This window comes from Clinocottus analis, unplaced genomic scaffold (assembly GCF_023055335.1).
Source record: "Clinocottus analis isolate CAN_PGR_092001 unplaced genomic scaffold, fCliAna1.0.p SCAF_5, whole genome shotgun sequence".
NCBI classification, from domain to species: domain Eukaryota; kingdom Metazoa; phylum Chordata; class Actinopteri; order Perciformes; family Cottidae; genus Clinocottus; species Clinocottus analis.
The window spans coordinates 8203470-8228343 of NW_027176207.1; the positions used below are offsets into that span (position 1 = coordinate 8203470).

At 43.7% G+C, this 24874-nt stretch overlaps 2 protein-coding genes across 3 annotated transcripts in view; one reads left to right on the plus strand and one right to left on the minus strand.

The window, feature by feature from the left end:
• LOC137802435 (cell adhesion molecule DSCAML1-like) overlaps positions 1-11391 on the plus strand; it is a 53077-nt gene extending 41686 nt beyond the window's left edge. For both annotated transcript variants that reach the window (XM_068600287.1, XM_068600288.1), the window contains exons 20-33: positions 400-539; positions 2916-3069; positions 3648-3765; positions 3899-4062; positions 4171-4269; positions 4567-4755; positions 5190-5477; positions 5568-5723; positions 5852-5882; positions 6028-6146; positions 6272-6424; positions 6647-6847; positions 7333-7644; positions 8437-11391. In XM_068600287.1, the coding sequence (XP_068456388.1) occupies positions 400-539; positions 2916-3069; positions 3648-3765; positions 3899-4062; positions 4171-4269; positions 4567-4755; positions 5190-5477; positions 5568-5723; positions 5852-5882; positions 6028-6146; positions 6272-6424; positions 6647-6847; positions 7333-7644; positions 8437-8870 (2558 nt within the window). In that variant the 3' untranslated portion in view covers positions 8871-11391. The remainder of the gene's footprint in view (positions 1-399; positions 540-2915; positions 3070-3647; positions 3766-3898; positions 4063-4170; positions 4270-4566; positions 4756-5189; positions 5478-5567; positions 5724-5851; positions 5883-6027; positions 6147-6271; positions 6425-6646; positions 6848-7332; positions 7645-8436) is intronic.
• Positions 11392-14880: 3489 nt separating this feature from the next.
• Positions 14881-23883, minus strand: arhgap35b (Rho GTPase activating protein 35b). The gene is made up of 7 exons (XM_068600599.1): positions 23250-23883; positions 17441-21339; positions 17095-17236; positions 16687-16764; positions 16376-16507; positions 16047-16152; positions 14881-15926 (listed from the first exon to the last, which is right to left on the minus strand). Exons 2-7 carry the CDS (start codon positions 21152-21154, stop codon positions 15515-15517), a joined length of 4584 nt encoding a protein of 1527 aa, XP_068456700.1. The 5' UTR covers positions 21155-21339; positions 23250-23883; the 3' UTR covers positions 14881-15514.
• Between the last annotated feature and the right edge of the window lie 991 nt (positions 23884-24874).

A 24874-nucleotide genomic window follows, 5' to 3' on the forward strand; every position in this document is an offset into this window, starting at 1 on the left:
TAGATGGCGATGAGAGTATTATGTGGTGTCCAGTGTCAGGCTTAAGTGGCTAGCAGAGGATCAGACACTATTGTCTAATCTGTTTGTGGGTTTGAGAGTTAAGAGAGTGCTGGGTGTCACAGAGTCAGGACTGCTGACCAATGTCTGAATGAACATATGTCACCACCGTCCACCCAAAGGGAGTTCTTCCAAGTCCTCCCAGAGCGGCTTAGTGCGGGATAAGACTAGCAATCTGCAAACAAGGCTGCTCACTTTAATAGGCATCTAACGCCCAGCATGCATGTGCGCACACACACACACACACACACACACACACACACACACACACACACACACACACAAACCCGAATGCGCAATGCACATTTCCTCTTTGCTGATGTTCCAATGTCTTTTCTATAGTTCCTGGTCCACCTGCTGGCATCAAGGCAGTTCCCTCCTCTCCGAGCAGCGTGGTTGTGTCCTGGTTGCCTCCTCACAAACCAAACGGTGTTATCCGCAAGTACACCATCTACTGCTCCAGTCCAGGGTCTGGACAGCCGGTAAGTCCTTCCTCTGAGTGTGTGACTCGTATACAGGCCCAGTAGAAAATGTTCCATGTGATCGAGAAGCAAGGAATTTGTGGATGTGATAGAAATCTACCAATTGAAATAATTCATTTGTATCTACTATTATTAATTGAACCTGTACCTACATGTGTGTGAGTGTCCTTACGAGTGTCTCTCTTTCACCGTGTTTGCACCATCGCTTTATTTCCTGCCCTCCCAGATGAACAGATGAGGTTGTCTTGGCAACCTGATGAGACGTAGATATGCAAATGAAGCAGAGAACAAGCTCACACATGCACACTGCCGCATCAGACACACACACACTCACACACACACACACACACACACACACACACACACACACAGACATCACATTTCAACATTTTCTATTTATACATGTGTGTGCGGCATTTCAGTTTTGGTTAGATCATGTGCACACAAACACCAGCACACAGTGAAATCTGATATCAGGATAGAATCTCACTTTCTTATTATTCACAAATACTCCTCCCTCTCTGTGCATGAGTGCCATGTAAATGAGCATGGGCAGGGAGGAAGGGAGGGGGGGAAAGGAGGTTGAGAAAGAGAAACACCATTAGAGGTAGGAAGAGACCGAGAGGGAAATGAGAGAAAAAAGAGAGAGATGAGGGGAGAGGGAGAGAGTGAGAGACAGGCTGGGAAGAAGGGAGGAGCGGAGGAGGGTATCAGTCACATCAAGATGAGAGTGCTTTTGTCCGTCTTTTCATTATCTCCCTGTATCACTCCCTGGATCACCACAACACCGCCGCTCTGCTGAAGGAATGTTCGAACGCACCCCCTACACACACACACACACACACACACACACACACACACACATCCTCCCTCCCTCCCTCTCTCCCTCGGTCCCTCCATCCTCTCCTCTTCGCTGAGCTAGACAGAGGGGGATAGAAGGAAAGAGGGGAAAGCAAATGGTGAAGGAACAGAAGATGAACACTGAGAGATGAACAGATTAAAGAGATAGAACAGAGGATCGACTTGAAAAAGAACAGTGTTTTTGTGCGCGCATTACCATGTGTGTGTGTTTGTGCCTGCAGGTGTATGTGTGAACATTTTCTAAAAAATGTGTTTGTTGGAAAAATATCCACAGGAACACATAGTTTAATTCAGCTTCAAGGCCTAAAATGTTCTCAACCCAGTGAATAATTCTGCCTATGTGGGGTGATATAATTGTATTTGTGTCAAATATTTGGCGTGATCTGCTCTATTCTCTATGCTCTATTCTGGCTTGTTAAAAAAGGGTAAAATCCACTTACTCTTGTGTTTTATTTAGTTAATTAATACTTAATTGTAACAGTCCTGAAACAGTAGTATGATTCTCAAAACATAAAATGCAATTGACACATTAATTTATACTGTGTAGCACAGAACTTAACATGGCCTTCAAAAGGCTGTCACTTTCACAAAACATTAAACGTGTGTGTGTGTGTGTGTGTGTGTGTGTGTGTGTGTGTGTGTGTGTGTGTGTGTGTGTGTGTGTGTGTGTGTGTGTGTGTGTGTGTGTCAAAGGTGAATGAATATTCATCAACGAGCAAATCGCTGCCATCACAATGACACTTTCATTGGTCAATGCTTCAGTCAGGCTGTCAAAATTTGACTGATTAAGGTTTCTTGCCTGCTTTAGGATGAAGTTTTTCAAAGCACTGAGTTCCATCTACATGCAAAAAGAGTGGGAGTCCTGAGAGAGGTCATTCAAAGCTGGCAAAGCCACATCCTTATTTCAAGAACCAGCAAATAAAAATGAGAGAAATAACTGATTGGAAAACATCTGGAACCTTAAATGTATTTAAAGAAATAACAAAATTCGTAAGGAATATAAATACATATCAGAGTTACATATAAAATATTTGTGGTCAACCAGAGAGAGCAAAATTCATTCCGACATGAACACAGTTTACGATCTAGAAACAGAAGAGCATTTGGGAAGAAATATTTAAACAGATAAATAATCTACATGAACGTATGGTAATCCCTGTCAATATATACTGTATAGCACACAGAAATCTCCCATGCAAACTTTTAAAAAAAAAATATCTAACTCTATTTCTGTGTCGAATACCCTGTTAACTCTGTAAATTGAAACACCTATCCTACACACCAGTTATGCCAGCCTGATAATTTTATCTTTAAAACGGCCAGCTGTGCTGATATCTGATCTATTCAAAATGACAACTGTGAAAAAATTCACCGAGAAAATTAAGACTTGAAATGAAATACCTATTTGAGAGGTTTGAGCTGTTGACACTTCTTTAGTCTCAGGGTGGCCCCGCAGCCTGTCGTGTCACTGTGTCATCATTCTGCTAACATGACATTGCATGCCCTCTGTCCCAGGCGCCCAGTGAGTACGAGGCCAACCCAGAGATGCTCTTCTACCGTATCACACACCTTACCCGTGGTAAACAATACCACATCTGGTCTGCAGCCGTGACAACTGCCGGCCGTGGCAACATCAGCTCAAAGGTCACAGTGGAGCCTGCTGGGAAAGGTGGGTCCTTCGGGCGAGCCTGTAGTGGAGGAGAAGGGTAGAGAGATTTCTGTAAAGGTTATGAGGGGGAGCGCTCTAAAGATGGTTATGAAACGGCAACATGATCTCCTGTACACAAATCACTTTCATCGGCCTCTCTCCTTCGCTCTCTGTCCTGCTCTCTCTGTTATTGATTGACAGACGTAGTATTGATTAAGTAGTGGCTATGTTGCAAGAAACGCTGTTGTTAATTATGTGGTGATGAACAGGGCCTATCCAGTAAAATGACCCTTGGGGAGGGAGGTAGCAGGCGAGAATCAATAGAGAGGAGGATGTATGGAGAAAAGATAGACTAAAACTAAGAGGAGGGGCTATGCTAAAACACTACGCTACAGCTTTTTATTCCCTCAGAAGTGAGTAAAGGCCTTTCCCCTCAGGACAACTGGGCCACTCATTCAGCAGAGATGTACAGTTAGACATCTGTAAGTACGAAGAAAGATATTTGTGAGAGAGATGCTGAAGCTGTTTTTCTTTTATGTTGGTAAAGCTATCATCATATGTGTGTCAATGATTCATTACTTTATTTTGTGTGTGTGCAGTCCCGGCTAAGATCCTGTCCTTTGGGGGAACGGTGACCACACCCTGGAAGAAAGAAGTGCGTCTGCCCTGCAGCTCAGTGGGAGAACCCGCCCCCACAATTAAATGGACCAAAGACAGGTCAGTGCTCATCTTACAAAGCTTATATGACAACATCATGACTTACACAGATGGAAATTGTTGCATGTGAGAGAAAATAATCACTCACTTCTGGAATGAGACTTACAACTGTAACTTGTCTGTACTTCGTCAGTGAGGACTCAGCAATTCCGGTGACAGCTGACAGTCAGCGACAGATCTTATCCAACGGCACACTGGTGCTACGTTCAGTCAAAGCGGAGGATTCTGGGTACTACACCTGCACTGCTACGAACACTCTGGGCTTTGACACCATCATAGTCAATCTGGTGGTGCAAGGTAAGAAGAAACAGAAGATGCATCTGAGTGGAACTCCTGTGGAGGATGTGTTTCCGTTGTGAAGTTTCTGCTCGGAAGTTGAGTCACTGTCTCTGTGTGTACATCCAGTTCCTCCTGATCAGCCTCGTCTGACCGTCTCCACTACCTCCACCTCCTCCATCACCCTGGCTTGGATCCCTGGGGACAACGGGGGCAGCTCCATCAGGGGTAAGACTTTCTGTGAACAGAGAAACACCTTACCACCTCGCAGCTGTCTCATGACAATATATCCTTTCAATGCGCTTCACCCACTTGCTATCAGTTGTACTAAATCTGCAAATAACAGGGTAAACGATGTTGCTGTGCAAGTAGTCGTCAAACTAGAACAGATTGTAGCTTATGGTTGCCCCCTGGTGTCCAATGGATGTAACAGCAGCAACAGCAGCAAGGATTATCCACAGTCTTGAACTTCTTTCTTTAATTTCAATTGTTCTAAATGAGTTGACGTGTTGTGTGATTCTGCAGGATTTGTGCTGCAGTATTCTGTGGACAACACAGAGGAATGGAGGGATGTGTTCATCAGCTCCAGTGAGCGTTCCTTCAGGCTGGACAATCTGCGCTGTGGAACCTGGTACAAGGTCAAGTTGGCTGCCAAGAACAGCGTGGGCTCAGGACGCATCAGTGAGATCATTGAGGCTAAGACCCATGGAAGAGGTGAGGGGTGGAAGCAGAGGTGTTGTAGGCATGAGTGAAGCAGGAGACAAGTGGACAGACAATAACTCTGCCCTCAAAACAGAATAAAGTTGTCTTTGCTTTTTGTTTTGGACTTTTATTGTTCTATCGTATTACATTATTTTAAGGATATATGAATGTTTGTTAGCATTATATTTGAATTATAATGAATAAAAAATGCACCTGGGATGCTGTTCTCCATCAATTATGACATATTATGACAATGAAAGTCTTCCCCATGACAAAGACCTTGAATTTAGGAAAGATTTATGAATTCAATCAGAGTGAACCATCACCTTTAATAGTAGTATTGACTTCCTAAAAAGAGCACTACCAATAAAACAAATAAATAAAGACCATACTATATTGCTTTGTTGACCATCTTTCTAAGCTCCCGTTGTTCTCCGTCTCCACAGAACCGGTGTTTAATAAGGATCAGCCTCTGCTCACCCACATCAACTCCACTCATGCAGGGCTCAACCTGCAGGGCTGGACCAGCGGCGGCTGCCCCATCACTGACATGATGCTGGACTTTCGGCCCAAAGGTACCTGGGCTTGGCAGAGCCTCAAGGCCAACTCAACCACTCAGCTCTTCCTCAGTGAGCTGCGCGAGGCCACCTGGTACGAGCTCAAAATGAAGGCATGCAACAGTGCTGGGTGTGGCAACCAGAGCTCCCAGTTTGCCACCACTGACTATGATGGCAGTAAGTGTATCCTACATCTTATCCTATTGTAGTGTCACGCGCACTGAATTTTCTTTACGAAATATTGTTCTCCTTCCCTCCTCTCCGCAGGTACAATCCCTCCCATTAAATCAGCTCGTGGAGAAGGGGATGATGTGAAGAAGCTGTTCTCCATCGGCTCTCCCGTCATCCTCGTTACTCTGGGCGTTGCTTTGCTCTTCATCATCCGCAAGAAACGCAAAGAGAAGAGGCTTAAACGCCTTCGAGGTGAGAGAGAAAGAAAGCGAGAGATCAGTAATTATGTGGGTAATTGATAAATGTAACAAAAAATGACTAGTTAAAACAATTATATTCACAGCCAACTATAATCTAATTAAGATATTGTCTTCTTACAGACGCTAAGAGCCTCGCTGAGATGCTTATCAGGTAAGAGCCAGCTTTTACGGACACAGGTTTTACGCCTACTTGTGTAGAGGATGTAATATTCCACATAGGTCAACTTTTGGAAAACTACATGTGTTATTTCCACTTGTGTGTGTGTGTGTGTGTGTGTGTGTGTGTGTGTGTGCAGCAAGAACAATCGCAGTATAGACACTCCAGTGAAGGGCCCTCCTCAAGGGCCGAGGCTCCACATCGACATCCCACGTGTTCAGCTGCTCATTGAGGACAAGGAAGGCATCAAACAGATAGGCATGTGGATGCACTTAACAACAATAACAGCACAAACTAACCTATTGCTGTATCACACACCTTCTAGTATCTTCTCTTCGATAATTAACATTCAGTTGTACATCCTCATCTTTTGCTTGCAACAGGGGAGGACAAGGCAGCGGTGCCAGTGACAGACACTGAGTTCAGCCAATCGGTGAATCCGCAGAACTTCTGTACAGGCGTGTCTCTGCACCACCAAGCCCTTATCCAGAACTCAGGGCCTTTGATTGACATGTCAGACATCCGCCCAGGCACAAGTGAGTATTTTATTTTAATTGAGCTTATTGCATGACACTTCACAGCTCTGAAAGTGACAGAACATTAAATAGATTGAGCAGCTAAAACCAGGTGGAAGCTTCGATCTCGTATTGAATAGCACTTCAGTAAAGATATGTGGTTGTCTTAACAATCAATATATTATGGATACACAGTCTGTTTGTACTACTAAGCTGTTCTTTGATCCCTGTGACCTCTCTCAGACCCCGTGTCCAGGAAGAGTATAAAATCAGCCCACAGCTCCAGGAACAGATATTCCAGCCAGTGGACACTAAGTCGACCAAGTCAGAGCCAGTCGACGGCTTCGGCACGAACTCTGACGTCCGACTGGCGGACGATGGGCTCCCACGGCATCACCGCCACTGAGAGTGACAGCTATAGCGCCAGCCTGTCGCAGGACACAGGTGGGTCAACCCCAGCCAGCACCCCTGATCCAATAACACTGCAACTCGTGTGTACTGCTACTGCTTTAATGTTATTACCAGTTTTACATCAAGCAACAGATCTTTTATTAAAATACTTAAGTTTAGCATATAAGTCTAACCTTGTCCAACACCATACGAACAGTATTTACACCATAATTTCTTAAAGTGACAAATAAAATAAGGAAGAAAGTCTGCCTAGTACTACCAGTTACAAAGTAACACGGTACACGGTAACAGAAAGAGATTGAAATGAGGAGAACACAAAATGGAATAAATAAAGATTCAGAATTGACAAAATTATATATAGTTTGGTCACTCGCTAAAATTCACAAAACATAAACCATAAGCTCCCAACCAACAGTTTTCTCTAAAACAAAATATTGTAATCAAGCAAACCTGCTCAGTAAAAATTGTTGCCACAACTACTATATTGAATGTATGTGTTTGTATGTATGTTTTTCCAGATAAGGGTCGCAACAGCATGGTGTCGACAGAGAGCGCCTCCTCCACTTATGAGGAGCTGGCGAGGGCCTACGAGCACGCCAAGCTGGAGGAGCACCTGCAGCATGCCAAGTTCACCATTACGGAGTGTTTCATCTCCGATAGCTCATCTGACCAGATGACCACAGGTACCAATGACCCGGCAGACAGCATGACCTCCCTCAGCACGCCGTCTGAACCAGGCATCTGCCGCTTCACTGCCTCGCCGCCCAAACCGCAGGACTATGACCGCGGAAAAAATGTAGCTGTGCCCATTCCCCACCGCGCTAACAAAAGTAAGTACAAAAAGATGCATTGATACCTGCTTTTTTCTTCTAAATGAAAATGAGAAGTTTTATTTACAGTGATTTAAGATGATGGGAAAAGGTCTTCCCTTGTGCAACGAAGAGTCACAACAACAATGATGGACTACAATCCAAAGAGATTTGACCCAACAAATAATACAAAATACCAAAAATATACATATAAATACATAGTGGGTATGGATTGGACTCTCTGGGAGTTGGTGTGGGAACGCTGATACATCAAAGAAAAGACAATATACAATAACACAATAATGTGTCAGATAAAAAGGGAAATCCCACACTGTGAACGATCCAAATTGAATCAAAAATCAAGTGGTCAACTTGAAGTTTCCTGGGTGATATGCCAAAGCAATCATTCAGAGTCATGTTTTTTTTCTGCAAAGACATCAATCACAAATCAAAATCACAAAGTCCTGAGTTATAATAAAGTACAAAAAGCCCGGGCCATATTTATTAATATCCATTTGCACATTTTAAGCAATAGAAAAGCCACAAAGGCCTAAAATTCAAAATCACCTTACTGTATAAGATAAGATATGTAGTGTAGATATTAAAGTGTACTTTAAGTAATAAGATAAAAGAAACAAGTATTTTAAATAAACAGTAGAACGGTAATAAACAGATTAAAGATTCAAGAAAACATTTAGCAGTAAAAAAAGGAACATTAAATGTACAGATGGAATAAAAACATACAGATGGAATAAAATATGTAAACATCTAAATGGTATGGTCTTGTCCTGTCTCTTCTCTCGCCTCTCTCAGGTGAATTCTGCAACCTACCCCTATACATGAAGACAGACCCATTCTTCCGCAAGCAAGGGGAGCTGCATGACCCGTGCCCAGCTGTGCCACCGCGGGAAGCCTCAATCCGCAGCCTGACGCAGCGGGCGTACCACACCCAGGGCCGCCACAAGACTCTAGACCCTGCCAAGCAGCAGGTCCTGACGCTGGGCCATTCTGGGCTGGCCAGCTTGGGCATGAGCTCGGGCACCGCCACCTTGCCCCAGAGGACTCTCACCATGCCCAGCTCCAACACTGCAGCAACTGCTTCCACTTCCAGCACGGGCAGCAACCCCACCAACAGTAACAAGGTGGGGGGCTCCAGAGACTCGCTGCTCGAGAGCAGCTCCTCTGCACTGGGGAGACTGCAGAAACAGAGTGTGGGGGCCTACTCCAAGTCATACACACTGGTGTAGCCCGTCCTCCTGCACAGACTCGCATTGCTAATCACACTCCTCAGCCAGCCCCCCTCTGGTGCTCTTCAGTCCTGGGCCAGAAAGGGCATGCAACCATCTTTCTTTCAACCCAACTAATGGTGAACTGCCCAGCGTTCTAATTTTCCTCGGGATAGGTGTTCTCCCAGACAGAGACCCAGCTAACCCTGCTTTTCATGTTCACCTGGGACTCTATAAAAGAATTACTAACTCCAACTAACAGTTCCAGCCGGCTGGCGCTCTGCTCCGCTCAGTCCTCGCGGAGTAGTACAGCAAAAAAAAAAAAAAAGGAAGTGATTGTGTGGTGATTTGGAAATATTGACTATAATTGAGGAGCTAACAGCTCTGTGTTTATGATGATGAAGACTACGATAGCCAGTATGAAGCTGTGTGGCCATCCTGTCTTACATATGCACACACATACTGTCCTCCATAGTTTGAGTATTATTGTCAATTTGCAGGACTTCCAGTTAAGTTCCCTATTCTTACTGTATCTTTCACCCTCTATGTGTCTCTTCAAGTCCCAAATAATTATTGGCAGATTTTCTCTTAATGGCGATTCCAAAAGAAATGATGCAGGTTCACTTCCAAGGATAAAATGTCTATCACATTAATATTCTCCACACATCTCTCCCCAGCTGAACAGTGTCTAACTTTTTAAACAAATCATGACAACCCAAATGACCCAGCTATAAGTTCTCACATTACAAATAGAGAATATTTGGTATTATAAAGAATTTACATATATATTTCTATGTAGGTATATTATTGACATTTAAGTGAAATTATGACAAAGTATAAATTGTATGTACTACAAATAGTGTAGTAGTATATACAGCAATTTAATGTTAATGTCAAATTTAAGAATGAGACAATCGCTCAACCCAAATTTAAAAAAAGAGAAAGGGTTGGACAAAAGAAAGAAAAAAGTTTAGTATATATACGGGGTGTTCTGTATGTTGCTGTATGTAGACCGACTAACAGAAGAGTGTTTCGCTCCTGCGTGGACAGGAGTTCCATGCTGAGATTGGAAAAGCAAGATATACTTAGTTTTAGTTTCAGTTCCTGAAAAGGCAGGCTGGCTGGGTAATAAAGTAAAAACCTCCCGGATTTGAGCGCCTACTTTGCTGTGTACGTGTGTTTGGCGGAAACAATCATGGCAGAAAGCCGTCTGTCATATTATTTAAGTCTGCTTATGAGAATATAGGCTTTTTGTCTCTATTGAGCTAGTCGAAAGCCTGAGTGATTGGTCAAAATAAATGTAAAAAAAAACTGTCACAGAGGTTCCACAAATGAGTCTTAAGTTGGGAGCGTGGCTGCAGACTTGAGTCATGATCCAGAATGAAGGCTTCAGTGACACATCCTACCAACTTCCCAGCCTGCCTTGGTGCCACCCAGCTGAGCTTTGCTCTTTAAAAGAAACGTATAAATAGCTGAAAGAATCCCAGTCATGATGTGAATGAAGTAAAATAATATAATGTTGAGCGATGTTATATGTCAGGGAGTTCAGTTTTGAAAATTATATAATGTTCACTCAATTGATATCTTTGTTGTTGCCCTGTCTGAATTACTGTATATGCCCTGCTTTCTTTATCTCCATCCCCTCCAGTTTGCTCTGACGTATTCACACAAGAACCTTTTGGAATGTCTCCATGATAGCGTTTTGTGGTTTATATTTATTTATCCACGTACTTTATTTGTTTGTTTGTTTAGGGGAGGGGATTTCTGTTGGTCCGTTGATTTTGATTCATAATATTCATTTCAATTTGTTTGGGGTTTTGGCAAAATTTTGGTAGTGAGGTATGTGGCCTGTGGCTAAAACCAGTTCAGCCAAGTGAAATCAGGGACTCGTAGCTCTTTTGGTCACACAAACTACTGTTGTGTATATACTGGACTGGAGTCGGTCTGTCAACCTGCATCATTCTGGCTCCTGCCCTTTCCCCCGTTCAGATAAATTAAAGTAAAATTCCACCACCCGATACATGCTAGATCCATCATCTCTACCTTTGTCAGTGTTGTTTATAGATTAAGTCTTGTACATAAAAACACAGTTTTGTATGAAGAGCTATTTTCGTCAGAATAAATCAGGGGACACATCAGGGTTGAATGCCCCAATTTCAAAATTGAAATAGTATCAAAAATAAAATATTTTACTTCTGAAATGGGCAAAAAACATTTTTTTTCTTTCCCTTTATGTTTTTGATACTAATTTGTTGAATTTTTATTCTTTTTTTAAAGGTCTTTTGCTGTTGTCATTTGTCCTATTTACTTTTTTTTATTATCATTATTTTGTATTTTGTTCATCCTCAAAAAATCATTGCATGCTTGCTAAAAGGGAAAAACTGAAGGAAAAAATGTATGAAAATCAAAAACAAAACAAACAAAAAAAATGTTGAGGGTATCCCAAACATTTGTTTGAGTTGCTTGTTATAGCAATTGCTTGTGTTCAAAAGTACATTTTCTATGAAAAGAAAACTAAAACTAAAAAGATCATTCTAACACCTTGTGCAATAAAGCTATCTTTCATATGTCACGGCCTCTGTCATTCTCAACAGGTTGGTTTGCAACTAGGAGGTTAGAGGAGGTGAGAGGAGACGGGATGAGAGGAGAGGAAACAAGACGAGGCAGCGGGGAGTGCAAAAGAAGAGAAAGATGCCCTCACAGGGTGTGTAATTTGTTTCACTGAACTGACTTGAAATGAACAAAACTACCACTAAATCCAAAAATAGAGTAAAGAATCCTGTGTGATACTCAGCCGATGGTAAAACTAGATATCAATGTAATCTGAAAATGTGGCCAAACATGGCCAAATGGCCAAACCATGATAAAAAATGAACTATATACTCGTCTGGATAGATGTCTTAAAATGTGTGTAACTTCAGAGAAACACAAGAATCATATATAATAATAAAGTCATACATGGAAGACTATTGACAAAAGAAATACTGAAAACTCACAGAGGATAGAAAATTCCAGTCAGAAATATCTTTCGTTTGATGTGATGATATCAATGAATAGCTAACAAGCTACAGTTCCACCCAAATCAAGGGATACACGTCATTCTGCTAAATATGTTGCATATTGTTGGGAAACATCCAACGTATCCATCTTCTCAGCCTGTGCTCAGTGCCATCTTTCTCATAATCTACATTGTTTATAAACTCAGGCTGGAGAGTTCCTTTACTTCATATTGTTTATATTAAACACAAGGAGAAGAAAAACACCATTGCATTGAATTCAAATCAGAGTCACCTAAATGGAAGAAAAATTATGCAAAAACCACACTCCTCTGAACGACACAAGAGATTAGTCAGATGACTTCATCGTGTCTGAGAATACGTCTGGCACAGCATGCGTCAACATACTGTCAGAAGCAGTCAGAGAGGATTAAGGACTTTGAGGTGAGAGTGAAGATTGACTTTCTTCAGCTCTGTGGCACCAGACATGGCCTCAGTAATGCAACTGAACATGAAGCAGCCACCATTGAAGAAGCCCAGAGTTGGATCTGAAAAGGAAAAGGTTGCAAACACCAAACTAAAAGAGTCATGTCACTTTTTAATCACACACAAATCCACAGTGAGACGTGTCATGCGGATGCCCACGTCCTGGAACAATAGCTCTGCAGTCGTGCAGCCACAAGATGGCGTCATAACATTATCATGTCTCACCCCTTCACACAGGTCAACAGATACTGTGTTCTCCCAACAGTGCAGTCAATCATGACTAATATGCTGTGAATAATTGATGTTTTTCAGAGTCACCTGCACCACTGCCTAAATACTACAGCAGAGGTTATATATGTTGTGTAGAATCAAGCTTCTTTTTCTTTAGAGAAATGCATCGTTGAGAGCAGAGTTAAAGAGCTGGGGCCTCTGATTATCGTCGAGGAGCAGCAGCCATACAGTTTATCAAGCTAATAATCAGAAAAACTGTTTCAACTGTGCTCCATTATTCCACAATGTGAAATGTGGATAATAATAGTAGCCTGTGTAATATTTTGTCAGACGACAGCAGATTGTAGCCGGGTTTCCAAAAAGCTGTCATTGGATAATACTCAACATTTTAACCATCGAAATGATAAGCTTGATATTCTTGAATCACGTGGCTCCATTGCTGTGACCATATTAATCTAACTGCTATTGTGTGGAATCGGAAAAAAAAGGAAATTTCACAATGAACTCCCAATTTAATTTCAACACTGAGGCTCCCAAATCGTGGGATTACTGTAACGAATGGAGGTACCGCTCAAATAGTAGGAGGTTCAGAGTAAGACACAAACACAGACACCAGAAAGCAAAGGACAATTTTACAATTTAATTTATTAACTATTATACAGTTTACATAAGGCCTTCATCTTCAAACACTATTCTCAGTCAGATAAATTCCATGGTTTGCTTCTGGTGCACAGTACATAAACTTTCACGTTTCAGCTATTTCACTTTAGTATTGGTTTTGTTCACATACTAATTTAATGTTTTAAAACAGGCAGAGGCTTTCATCCTTCTCCCTTGGTGTTTTTTCTTTTTTATTCATGCACTAAACTTAAGTGGCCTTGAACCATTCACAAAAATTGTAAAAATGGACTTCCAATCATTGAAATACACACTAGAAAGGTTTTCTACCATTGACTAACGGGTGGTGTTCCCCAACATACAAATAAACAACCATTATAGAGTAGTATGCACTCGCGTTTTCCTCATTGAACGGTAGATTTGCCACGGTTGTGTCAGAAGTTAAGTGACGTGGTAAGATTATATACTCCCGGCAATTGTGTTATAGTGGGACAGTTGCTTGCTTGGTTCTGTGCCGGTCTTTACGTTACAGCTTGCAGCTATGAGCAGTTTGAAAAAGCCCTCGGTTTAAACGAACGAACACATAAAAGGACTGACTTTCAACAGCATCGCAGTTCTAAAAGTACCAGAAGGTGATGATCCCAAATCCCACAACAGCCAAAGACTTGTATGGTCATCGTTGCAACCAAGAACCAGAACAGACCTTCAATCTCTAATGGTCCTGTTTGACTTTGTCCCCAAAGATAGCTCTCATAAGTGTCGTGGGTAAAGTCATCAGGTCTTCATCAACAGTGCTACCTACCACTAACAATCTGCTGCTTGTTGCCCATGAAAAGAAAGGACTAGCACAAAACTAAATCACTAGAGCAGGTAAACGGCCAGCTGTGCTTCCTGAATGTGTCCTATCCACAAACATTTTACTTCTACTGGTCATTGTATTGTATAGCAGGACAAGCAGTAACAGTGCGTTGCAAATACTAAACCTTCTGAGTTAAAGGTCCTTAATATTAGATGAAGACAAAGAGCCTGGGTTGATAGACGGCCACGGCAACACATCCAGCGACCTATCATGTTCCAAGCGTTTGGTTTCAATAGACAGCAGATGGCAATGCGGAGTTGTGTTATGGTACGATTACGTTACACATTCAAAGATTTCTCCTTCACTCGACTGATGGCAGGCAAGGGTTTCTGATATTATATTGGTCTTATTAAACCAAACTTCCCGAAACAGCCATTCTGATCAACCAACAGCTAGAAAGAGGACAAACTATTTTTTTCACATGGCTGGATGAATGAGGGCAGATTCAGACTCCCATCAACCTAAAATGGTACGCCTGGATCAACTTAAGGAACGAGTTTTTACAAAAAGATCTTTTTTTTTTCACAAGCCTGCACTGATGCCACATTCAGCCACTGAACAAACAATATGGACAATTAATCAATGTGGCAATTCTTCAAATTGAACACTACACTATGAAAAAGTGCTTCAGATAAGTGTGTGGATACAAAAACAAGTTGTATGTAAACAAAGTTTGATCTGCCAGAGCTCTGTAAAAGGCAATGGGTATGGCTGTTTGAGCTGTGAAATCAAAAACACACAAGAAAACAGTATGTCAACACAAAAGAAAAAAAAAATCAACAGTGATCATTAAAGTGCATCCCTGGATGTGTAACCCACCCTTTCCCTCCCCTTCCCTCCCCGTGCTGGCTGCTCAAGTAGAGCCGATGAGAGAAACCCCAAAGGCAGACAGAGGAACCTCTGCCATGTGGAGCAAACCGCTGCCCAAAGAACCTACAGAGGAACAGTCGAAAAATCCAGTGGCAGTACTTTCATGAGAAAAAGAAAAAAACTTCAACAGATTTACGCTGATAAAAAAAAAACAAAAAAAAACACGGTGGCGACAAATCAGTTCTTCCAGCTTGGCATAGAGGTTTCTATTTCTTGGTAGAGTAGGATAAATGGTGGCTGTTGACACAAGAGATGCTTGCTGTGACCGCGACCTCTGTCCTCCTCTTCTGACCTGAAACCCTTAAATTCCAGGAGACGAGGGGCTCAGAGGACAGAGGAAGAGTCACTGATAATAGTCGGCTGCTCTGATGCACACAAGTGTGGATACAAATGGCAGGTTAGGGAAGTCTCTCATACACTTCCCATCTCATAACCTAGGTTGTCAATAATCAAAGACATAATGTGCAAGTGCACAGGTTTTCTTTTTTGTGTGTGTGTTTGTGTGTGTGTGTATGTGTGTGTATGTGTGTGTGTGTGTGTGTGTGTGTTTGTTTGTTGGTGATAAGGTCCAGCATCATCATGGGCACACGTGGTTTCACCGTCTCTCACAGCGTCTCTTGTTCGGCAGGTGAATGGTGGGAGTGGGGGTGCTGGTGGAGGGGGGGGAGCAGAGACTGAAGGGGAGACTGAGGGGTGGTGGGCGGGGACTGCTGCAGGGGGCTGAAGTGTGAGGTGGTGTGGGGGGGAGAGGAGCGGTAACAAGAGTAGGCAGAGCTCCCGCTGAGGGTGGTGGTGGGTGAGGCGGGGAGGCCCGCGAGGCCGGTGGGGGAGTCGAGGAGAGGCTGGTTGTAAAAGAAGAATGCACACTGGTGGATGAAGCTCTCGATGATTGTCTGGTAGGTGCGCGTGGCGGTCAGAGCATCCATAGTGGTGAAGTCTGGCCTCATGAGGGTGGGCCAGAAGCAGATGGACAGGTTTTCACTGGTCATCAAGTTCAACCTGTTCAGCTGACTCACCCTGGGAAAAACACACACAACAAATGATCAACTCTCATCGTACAGTGCGGGAAAAAAAACCCATGGGCTTTGAGGAGCAACTTATTCACAATATGATTGAAACAGTGGACGGGGAACTTACTTGTGTAAGTGGCTCACAACAAATTTGAAGACCTCATAATTCTCCCTGGGGAACCTCCTTAGGACGTCCTTCATGGTATATAGCCTCTGTTCTCGGTCATTAATTTCTGCACACACAGAGAGAGGTTACTATCAAAATAAAGACCTCACCACCGCACACAGTAATTTGAAACTAAAATGTCTTCAAACATGACCATGAAAATTATTCTTGTCAACACTGCAGCAGAGCAAAACAGGTCAGCCAAACCCTTCGCTACCCTCTTCCCTGCTAAAGAAATAATCTTTTTATGTGCTTGTGAAGACCCTCCCAGCCCAGCAGTGTTTGCTTACTGAAAGCATCCAATAGGTCCACCTGCAGAGCACAAGGCACCAAGGGCTCAGGCAGCTCAGAGAAGAAGCTTTTGAGGCCTCCAGCCACAGTGTTTATGGAGAAGTCTTTCTCGACGAGGTCTAATCCATGGTCTACACAAGGAGAATGAGAGTTAGACGGATCAGAGAAAATAAGCTCATTAGTAGAAGACATCAGGACTGAACAATTACTTGCATGTCACTTTCCATTGGTAACTGTTTATATTTGGATTCGGCAGCCAGATAATTACACGTCAAACAGCTGATTCAAACAAGTCTGATGATCAGCTCACCCTGTTCAAACTGCCTCTGCATGCTTTCCATCTCCGACTTGTTGCCGCTTACGCGGTACAACCCCTCTGTATTCAGGCCTGGGGAAAAAAAGACGCAGCAGAGAAAAGGGGGAAGACGTGGGGGGGCACAGTGGGAAAGAAGCAAAGCACAAACACTTCATTAGCCCCATTGCAAACAGACATGGCAATACAGATGCTGGCAGTTTCTGGGGAGGTATTTCACTGAATAAACTCTTTTATTAGTTTCGCATTCTCTGGTTACAGAGTACCACAATAAGCTTCTTTTTTTTTAGGTGACTAATAAAAAGCATTGATTGTATAAAATATATAAAAAAACATTGTCAGTATTTCAGATTTTGCTTGCATCACATGCAGAACAGCACAACATGGGTGAAAGATAGGACGTACCTGTGGTCTCAATGAAGCGGACACACTTGTCGATGAAAAGTGGGATGGGTCTGTCTGGGGATACCACATTCACAAGGGGGACCCCAAAGTAACTGCTCTCCGGGGGCTTTTGAATGGACGGGCGGGCCTTTGGTCTTGTTTTCTGTGAGGAAATGAAGACAGAGGAATATGAGTCGATGTAATGTTCTCCATCTAGCAGCAAATCAGAAGTTTGTCACATTCCAGAGCCTCCCCAAGACATGACAAGACACAATTTAAACATTACTACAATAAACATAACATTGATATAAATTAGCAACAATATTTCTAAAAAAAAAAGAAAAAAAAAAGGTGATATAATACACACCTTGGCTGTTCGTCGCAGGCTCTTCAGAATGTTCCTCTTTTTAGGGTCCTCACTCTCCTCAACAAGACTTTCTTTCAGCGTCCCAAAGTCATCCTCCTTGGACTTTGGAAGCACGCCCATCTCATCGTCGCTGCCTATGAAGCTTGTGCGGAAGCTGCTGAACTTGCCAAGCCGTTTGGAGCGGTCGCGGTAAAGACGAGGCTTCACCCCCGCTGCCGAGAACTTCCTCCTTCGCTCCAGGGAGCTGCTGTCCGCTTCGCTGTCCGAGCCATTTCCATTGGAGTGCATCCTGTTGGAGTTGCGGATGGTGATGATTTTGCCTTGTGTGCTGTCATGTGGCACCGAGTAGATGATCTCCTCGTTGCTCGGGCGAGGCTTTGAAACTGCGTCGATGGGTTCAGCGTAGTCTGATGGATCGTAGCCCACATCCCCACCAGGAACCCAGGTGACAGCAGAGGGCAGGGAGCGTCGATGACCCATTGTGTCGATATATGGGTTACGGCTCACCTTCCGGAAGTCAAAAGTGACACCCGGTTTGACTCTCACTTGGGGGGGCACTTTGTTGTTCAGTTTGTTCTCAAAGTCTCGGATCTCGGATATGACAGAAGGGTCACTGGAATCTAAGTCGGGCAGGTTGAAACCCCCACTATGGGAAGTGAGTGTGCCATCATAGTACGGTGGCGATGGCTCTACGTCATCCTCTGAATCCAAGAACATGGTGACAGGACTGGGAGAACTGCAGCGCGGGGAGTACATGTTTTCACTGGTGCACGCTTCGGCAACATTATCGTACATGTGTGTGGCCTCCACAATGTTGCGTTTCTCAATCACCTCCATCAAAAAAGAGTGGAACATTTCTATCCTGTGCAGGCCTCCCACCACCCCTCCGGATCCACAAACCACACTATTGAAACGACCCTCGATCTCATGGGCCAGCTCCTCCCCTTGCATCAGCTGTTCACAGGCATAGTCACTGTCAGTGAGCTCTGCCTGACTATCTCCCACTGCCAACAGCTGAACTGGGATGATGTCCTGAACCTCACACAAGAATGCACACAGGGTCTCCAGGGAGGCTTTTCGGGAGACCGAGTACACAGCAATGTAGCCGTGTACTAACCTGCTCTTCCGCAAAGTGAAGGAGGCGTGGTATGAGAGCAGAGAGAGCTCTATAGCCAGCTTGTGTCCTCCAACTGTCTGCTCCAGTAATACAGAAGTGCCACAATTAGACATGGGCCTGCAGTGCTGATGCATTAGGAAAGGGGACAGGAGCTGCTCAATGTCGTAGGAATCCCCACACATTAAGCACATGACAATACGGAGGTCAGCCTCTGGGGCCGGCTGATGAGGAGAGTCTCGGGGACCCGGAGGCTCAGGGAGGAGAGGAGGTGAGCTGCTACTAAACGATGTGCTCCTCCTAATGTCCAGAAGGCTCCTCAGCACCTGGTTGATTTGAGTTTCATTGACATTATGGCCATAGCCCACACCAGGGGAGGCAGGGTCTAAAAAGCTACACTGCAGCCTCCTTGCAACCTGCTGTCCCTGTGTTATCAGATTTAAGGCAGTTTCTTTACCTATATCCACATATGTTCCGACGCCTCTTTTAGTGACTAAAAGCAGGGAAGTTGGCAGCTGTGCTAGCTGGCTATCCCTTCGACCTAGAGTTGATTCTCTTAGTCGCTCAAGACTTTCAATCACATAGGAGAGGGACTCTTTTGAGTTATACAGACACAGACATCCGTGAGGGGTAAATGTGGGTGTGTGGAAAGAATTCACTGGAAGACGCACACTTCCCTCGATCGGCCGCAGCGTCAACTCATACATCTTCCCGTCCAACACATACCAGTCGTCATTTGTGCAGAGAGCCCTGATCTCGTTGGAAAATTCTCTTGCCAGTCCATCCTTCCCTAGTATGACAAGGTTAATTCTGTCAGCCTTGGTGTCCCCAAAATGAGCTTTCACATCAAAAAAGGGGTAACACGTGGGGAATCGTGAGACTAAGATTTGTTCAATCTTAGAGTCTCCGCAGTTAGGACTGTTTGGGCAGGTCTCCTTGGTAGGGTGATAGACAAAATGGATATGCTTTAATACCAGAGCATCCCTTTCAGCTGGAAGCTTTTGTAATGCCTTGAACCGCTGTTCCTCCCCCAAAACCTCCTGAATAGCCCCCATCTTCTCCTTGCTTGGCTTGGCATCCACCTCAAGCTCATAAAAAAGCTCGGAGTACTCCAGTAAGAGCTCCTGGAAGTCTTCTTTTGAGCGGTCAAGGATCTCCTTCTGATGGCGGTTGTACAGATCCAAGTACTCTGGCTCTTCAAGCCACTGGTAGAACTCTTCATTCATGATAAAGCTGCGGGCCTCCTCCCAGGGTCTACCCGGGGTGACAAAGGGAGAGGAAGCTAACTTGTGTTTAAACTCCAGCCTCATCTCTGCCCGTCTGCACTCATTGCGCAAATGTTCCAGGTGGGCATTAAAGAGGTCCTCTGCTTCCCCAGTCTCCAGCAGGTCTGAAGGGATTCGCTCATCTTCCATGTTATCAATGTGAGATGTATCCTCCCATGGCGAGTCCTCCAGAACAACAAACCAGTGGGCAAAGTGCTGCTTGGATTCAAGGACCTTCTGTACCCCAGACCAGCTCAGCTGATCTATCTCATCCAGGTCTGGCACCAAAGAACTAAGTGCTAAAGGCAGAGTGCTTAGGTATATTCTGCGACGCCTCTCAATGTGCTCCTGCTTGAGGCGGTAGACGTGCTGTTGAAAAAGCTTCTTGCATTTAGCGGTTCCCTCCAAGAAGACATATTCTTTGTACTCTGGGGAGGTGTTCATGCGTCGACTGGTGTTTAACCAGGTTTCATTATGATTCTTTACTATGCGGTTGATTAGCCATTCATAGCGATCCTTGGCAGAAGCTATCTGCTGACTCTGGAGCTTTAGGGCTTCAAAGTAAAGAATGGTCTTGGGCTTGCCCCTGCCCTTATCGAGAAGTTGAACCAAAGTGAGGAAGGCAAGGTCCACATTTATATTTGAGCGTGCAGATGTCTCCACTACTGGTAGACTCTTTTTTGTGATGGCGAAGGTATGTGCATCTTTGATGTAGCGTTCAACTCCTTCATCACATTTGGTGAGGACCAGCACAATAGGCTTCTTAGTCTTGCTAAGCTGACCATACAGGTTTGTGACAAACTTCAGCTGGTCGTCAAAGTTGCGGTTCATGCCCCGGCTGACATCAACACAAAGTAGGAAGCCATCAACCTGCAGCTTGCCCTCCGGCATTTGTTTTTGCTCAAAGTCTTGCTCCAAGCCCAACTGATCGGTGCAGAAGTACATGAGCTTCTCTGCTGAAGCCAACTTAGTTGCCGCGGCCCGTTTGATATAGGGCTGCATAGCAGTGCTGCGGTGGGGCTGAAATGTCTGGTCATCAATGAACTCAGTTTGCTCCACAACATGCATCCTGCATTCAGGCCCCTCTTCCAGAACCCGGGACACCTCCCCCCAAAACAAAAAGTGATCATTATTAACCACTCGACCCCCAAAGTCACTGGTGCTCAACACTGATGTGTGGTCCAGGTAGAAGTCGTCGGCACTAGGCCGAACATACCGATTACAAAAGCAGGACTTGCCAACTCCACATTGGCCTTTTTCTTTCTCCGTTCCTGACAAACCCACAACCATGAGGTTGTAAATCGGCGACCGGACATCTTGCTTTTTCGCCATCATGGCCTGCTAATGCTCATCCTGCCATAAACAGGCACTGTATTTAAGTTCACTTGAATATTTGTCCATAAAGTTGCTGATCCACAGGGGAAATCCGATTTCACCGTCTTCTGCTGGGCTTTGGTTTTAATAAGTGCAGTGATATGAGCAGAGGGTTCTTTCAGTCAGTCCTTAAAAGGAATCAGATCCTGTCAAAAAACAAAAACAAAGAACAAATCAGATAAACTAGGCAATCAACAAACAAAATTTAAAAAAGGGGGGAAATATGAGATCCTTTACACAAATTAAACTTAACTAAAATAAAAAACATACCATTGTTAAACACGCTACTTCATGTGATAATGGACTTATAATGGACCATATTTTAGCTGACAAAATGTCCCACATAGACATTTCAGATGTCTGTCAACTTGCAGAAGGATTTTTTTTCCTTTCCTTCTTAATAATTGAGTGATCTCTAATAATAACTCGATATGACAATGACAGAAATGAAAGAGGCACATTTCATTCCATCTTGTGCCCATTTCCTTCTTATACAAAATTATATTGAAGGAATTGGCCTTGATCATACATCAATCTGATCATTTATGAATCACAATTACTTGTCAAGTGTGTGAAATCACTGCATGCATTTTATCAATGTACACACCAAGTTGTTATTAAACACATCTGCAGTTCTTGGCATTACATTTAACCTCCAGCAAAAGCTTAATGAAGACAATGTCAGGACCAGTCGTCAGACTTTACAAGCAATGGCCAGAGTTAAGTAAATGCAATTATAAAGAAGAAATATTTTTGCAATTTTGCAAGAAAGAAATAAAAGAAAATACAGCCCTTAATATCTTCCTGGAGCTCAAGGTGACATATCCTGTTATGTCTGACCAACAGTCCAAAAGTATTATAATTACTATCATAGAAAATTAAGAGCGAGGAGCTGAACCAGTTTGCTTAAATATGACTTATTACTTATAATTATCTGAGTAATCAAAATACTTTCCCATCAACCTTACATTGATCAAGTAATTGATTAATCAACTAATTTCAGCCCTGATCCACTCATCTCAAGGCAAACTCAATCTCAATCCAGGGTGAAAGTAGTTACATTGATCCTGGGAGAAAACCTGTAGGGAGTGGTGCTCTATAAATGACAATGTCAGCTGACATCAGTGAGTGGGGTGACAAGCATGACAATTACTATATGTTGTAGGAACCTCAGTCTTTTAACCTAAATTAAACTGCAGCCATCAATCCGCCCAATCTCCACAGACCAAACTGTGAATGAACAAGGAACTTATTACCAGAGAGATAGACGCATACAATCTCCGCCAACGACACTGACCTTGCTCAATCTTATACGACACTTAATCGGCCTCCTTCCATTATCACAGCATTGATTAATATCTCCATTATAATAGCACTGTTGCAATTCTGCCTAATAGGCGGCTCATAATTTCCAAAGAGAGACAACACAAAAAGACCACTTGCAGAATTTCACGTATGTGAAATGTGATTCACTTGATTCAAACATGACGACAAGTGGAACAATAATCTTATATTTCAATAACTATCGTGGCACATGAAATGACCACACATCAGAAACAAACAGCTCCGCCGGCTGGGTCAAAAGCAACCATGGGCAGTCCACACCGCTCGGCTGAGCGAGGCCTGATCCCCGAAATGAACAGACAAGTTATTTGCGAAATAATAATAATTAAAAAAAATAATAAAAAAAACAAAACATACCAGGCTGCAATATCAAAATCACAGTTTTATCTAAGTGCACCTGCAAGCAATTTCGTTTACATAACCTGATTACTTCGCTAAGATTCAGCACCGTTGCTGCCTGTGTTTTGCACAGGATTAACAGTGAACATGGGCTTTAGGGTGCACGCAGAGGGGCTGACCACGCCAGGCCTGCTGCTGCTGCTGCTGCTGCTGCTGCTGCTGTCTGGCTACATCATGACAATCTGACGTAGCCTCCCTTCTCCACGCCGACTTTGTTGAAAGAGCATGTATTTACCCAGCTGTCCTGGGTGGAGCACTCGACAGCTTCAATAGGCAATAGCTCGTAAGAGGAAAGCGCATGTAGGATACGTACCATCGCATTCCTCCCCGTTCTCCTCTCGCATCTGTCAGGCCAGTTGCCGCAGCCCTCGCCGCCTGATGTGCACAAGCGGAGCCGCAGAACACGCTACGGGTGGCCTCGATTCACGGAGGATACCGAGAATACTACAAGTTGTGCGATGGGGGTTATTTCATTCAAACATCCATTGCCCATGCCTGGATTCTGTGGTTTGGCATCAGTGCTTTCGTTTCAATTTAAACACAGGGGGGGGGGAGGAATAAATAAATATCCCAAATTGACAGAACAATCCGATTTTTTGGGGGTGGGGGGGGAGGTTGCGTGAAGGGTTTTCAGTCGTGAGAATTTTCCATGCGTATAAAAACCTGCTCGAGCCGTCTTCCTTCTCGGTTCACCACGTTGCTTTTTCCAATAATTATTCTGTCCATTGTTGTGCCCACATAATGCTGCGGGCCGGTCGCGCACACGAGACAACGTTGAGTTTCCGTGCAATCGGCGTGGTGCGTCGTCAGAAATGTGTTTCTCCCGCAGCAGCGATTGTTCATGTCCGGATCGATTTCCGAGCCGATCGCGTGAGTGAAAGTGGAATTTCTGACCGCTTTCCGATAATGGCGGCGGCCCTCCTCCCCGGACCTAGTTCTCCTCTTCTTTTCTTTCGGAAAAGGGAGCTGTGGAGACAGGAGCAGCGCAGAGAGGGACTCACCCAGTGGCGCCCTCACACAACTGCAGCAGGTCGGCTCTCCCAGTAACTGGATACTGAGAGAGCTCGTTACCCAAAGTATTCACCTTCAGGGCGCAGCCCCGAATTACAAGTATGCGCTACTCTCACTGTGTTTGCTCCTCAAATGTAACATACACGTTTGAGGGCGACACAGAGTGTTTTTATCTTCAAGTGAGGAGTTTTATGTGACTCTATATGTATCTGTACATCACTAACTATGGAAGCCTATATTAGAAATAAAAAAAACTGTAATAATTTGTTTTATTCTAATTATGAGATAGTAAATCGAATTTATGAGATCGTATCTCACAATTATGAGATAGTTAAGTCATAATTATGAGATAGTATCTGATCTTAACTATTTTATTACAGTGACAGAAATGGGCTTCCATACTTTTCTATGCGATCCAGCCCATGTCACTGGCTATTGTTTCAGTCATTTCGGCTGACGTGATTGTATTTTAACACTGACGTTTCTGTAACGTTACACTATTAAGTATGTTAAAGTAAACCGACCAACGTGCCTTTACTTGTTAAAATAAACTCAATGTAAACTCTGCTATGATAACTAGCGGTGCTTTTTTTTTTTTTTTTTTAAGTTAAATGGGTTTACCAGAAACATTATTCGTGATGTTTAACGTGAGCTCGCATGAGTCCGTCGTTGGCCAACTAACCCCAGTGACGTTGTTAGAAAATAGCGCTTTTTATTTTTTAATAATGACAATGCATAACATTACATGTCGGAAGGACTTCGAGAGGATACCTGCATCCGTCATCAGCATCCGTAGCACATTTCATTACTTTGATGCGTAACTTCAGCATTGCCGCCTCCTAGCGGGTTTGTGGGATAGAAACAAGCCGAAATGCCTCCTTTGCATTGCGGGCTTTGTGCGTCTGCAGTTTCTACTTTCTGTAAAGA

Bases quoted from the DNA above. Each gene is read 5' to 3' on its own strand.
- arhgap35b (XM_068600599.1), bottom strand. From the start codon at position 21,154: ATGATGGCGAAAAAGCAAGATGTCCGGTCGCCGATTTACAACCTCATG. The intron at 16,508-16,686 runs GTGAGCTGATCA...CTCCTTGTGTAG, and splicing joins GCAGAGGCAGTTTGAACAGG to ACCATGGATTAGACCTCGTC. The intron at 16,153-16,375 runs GTAAGCAAACAC...CTGTGTGTGCAG, and splicing joins GGACCTATTGGATGCTTTCA to AAATTAATGACCGAGAACAG.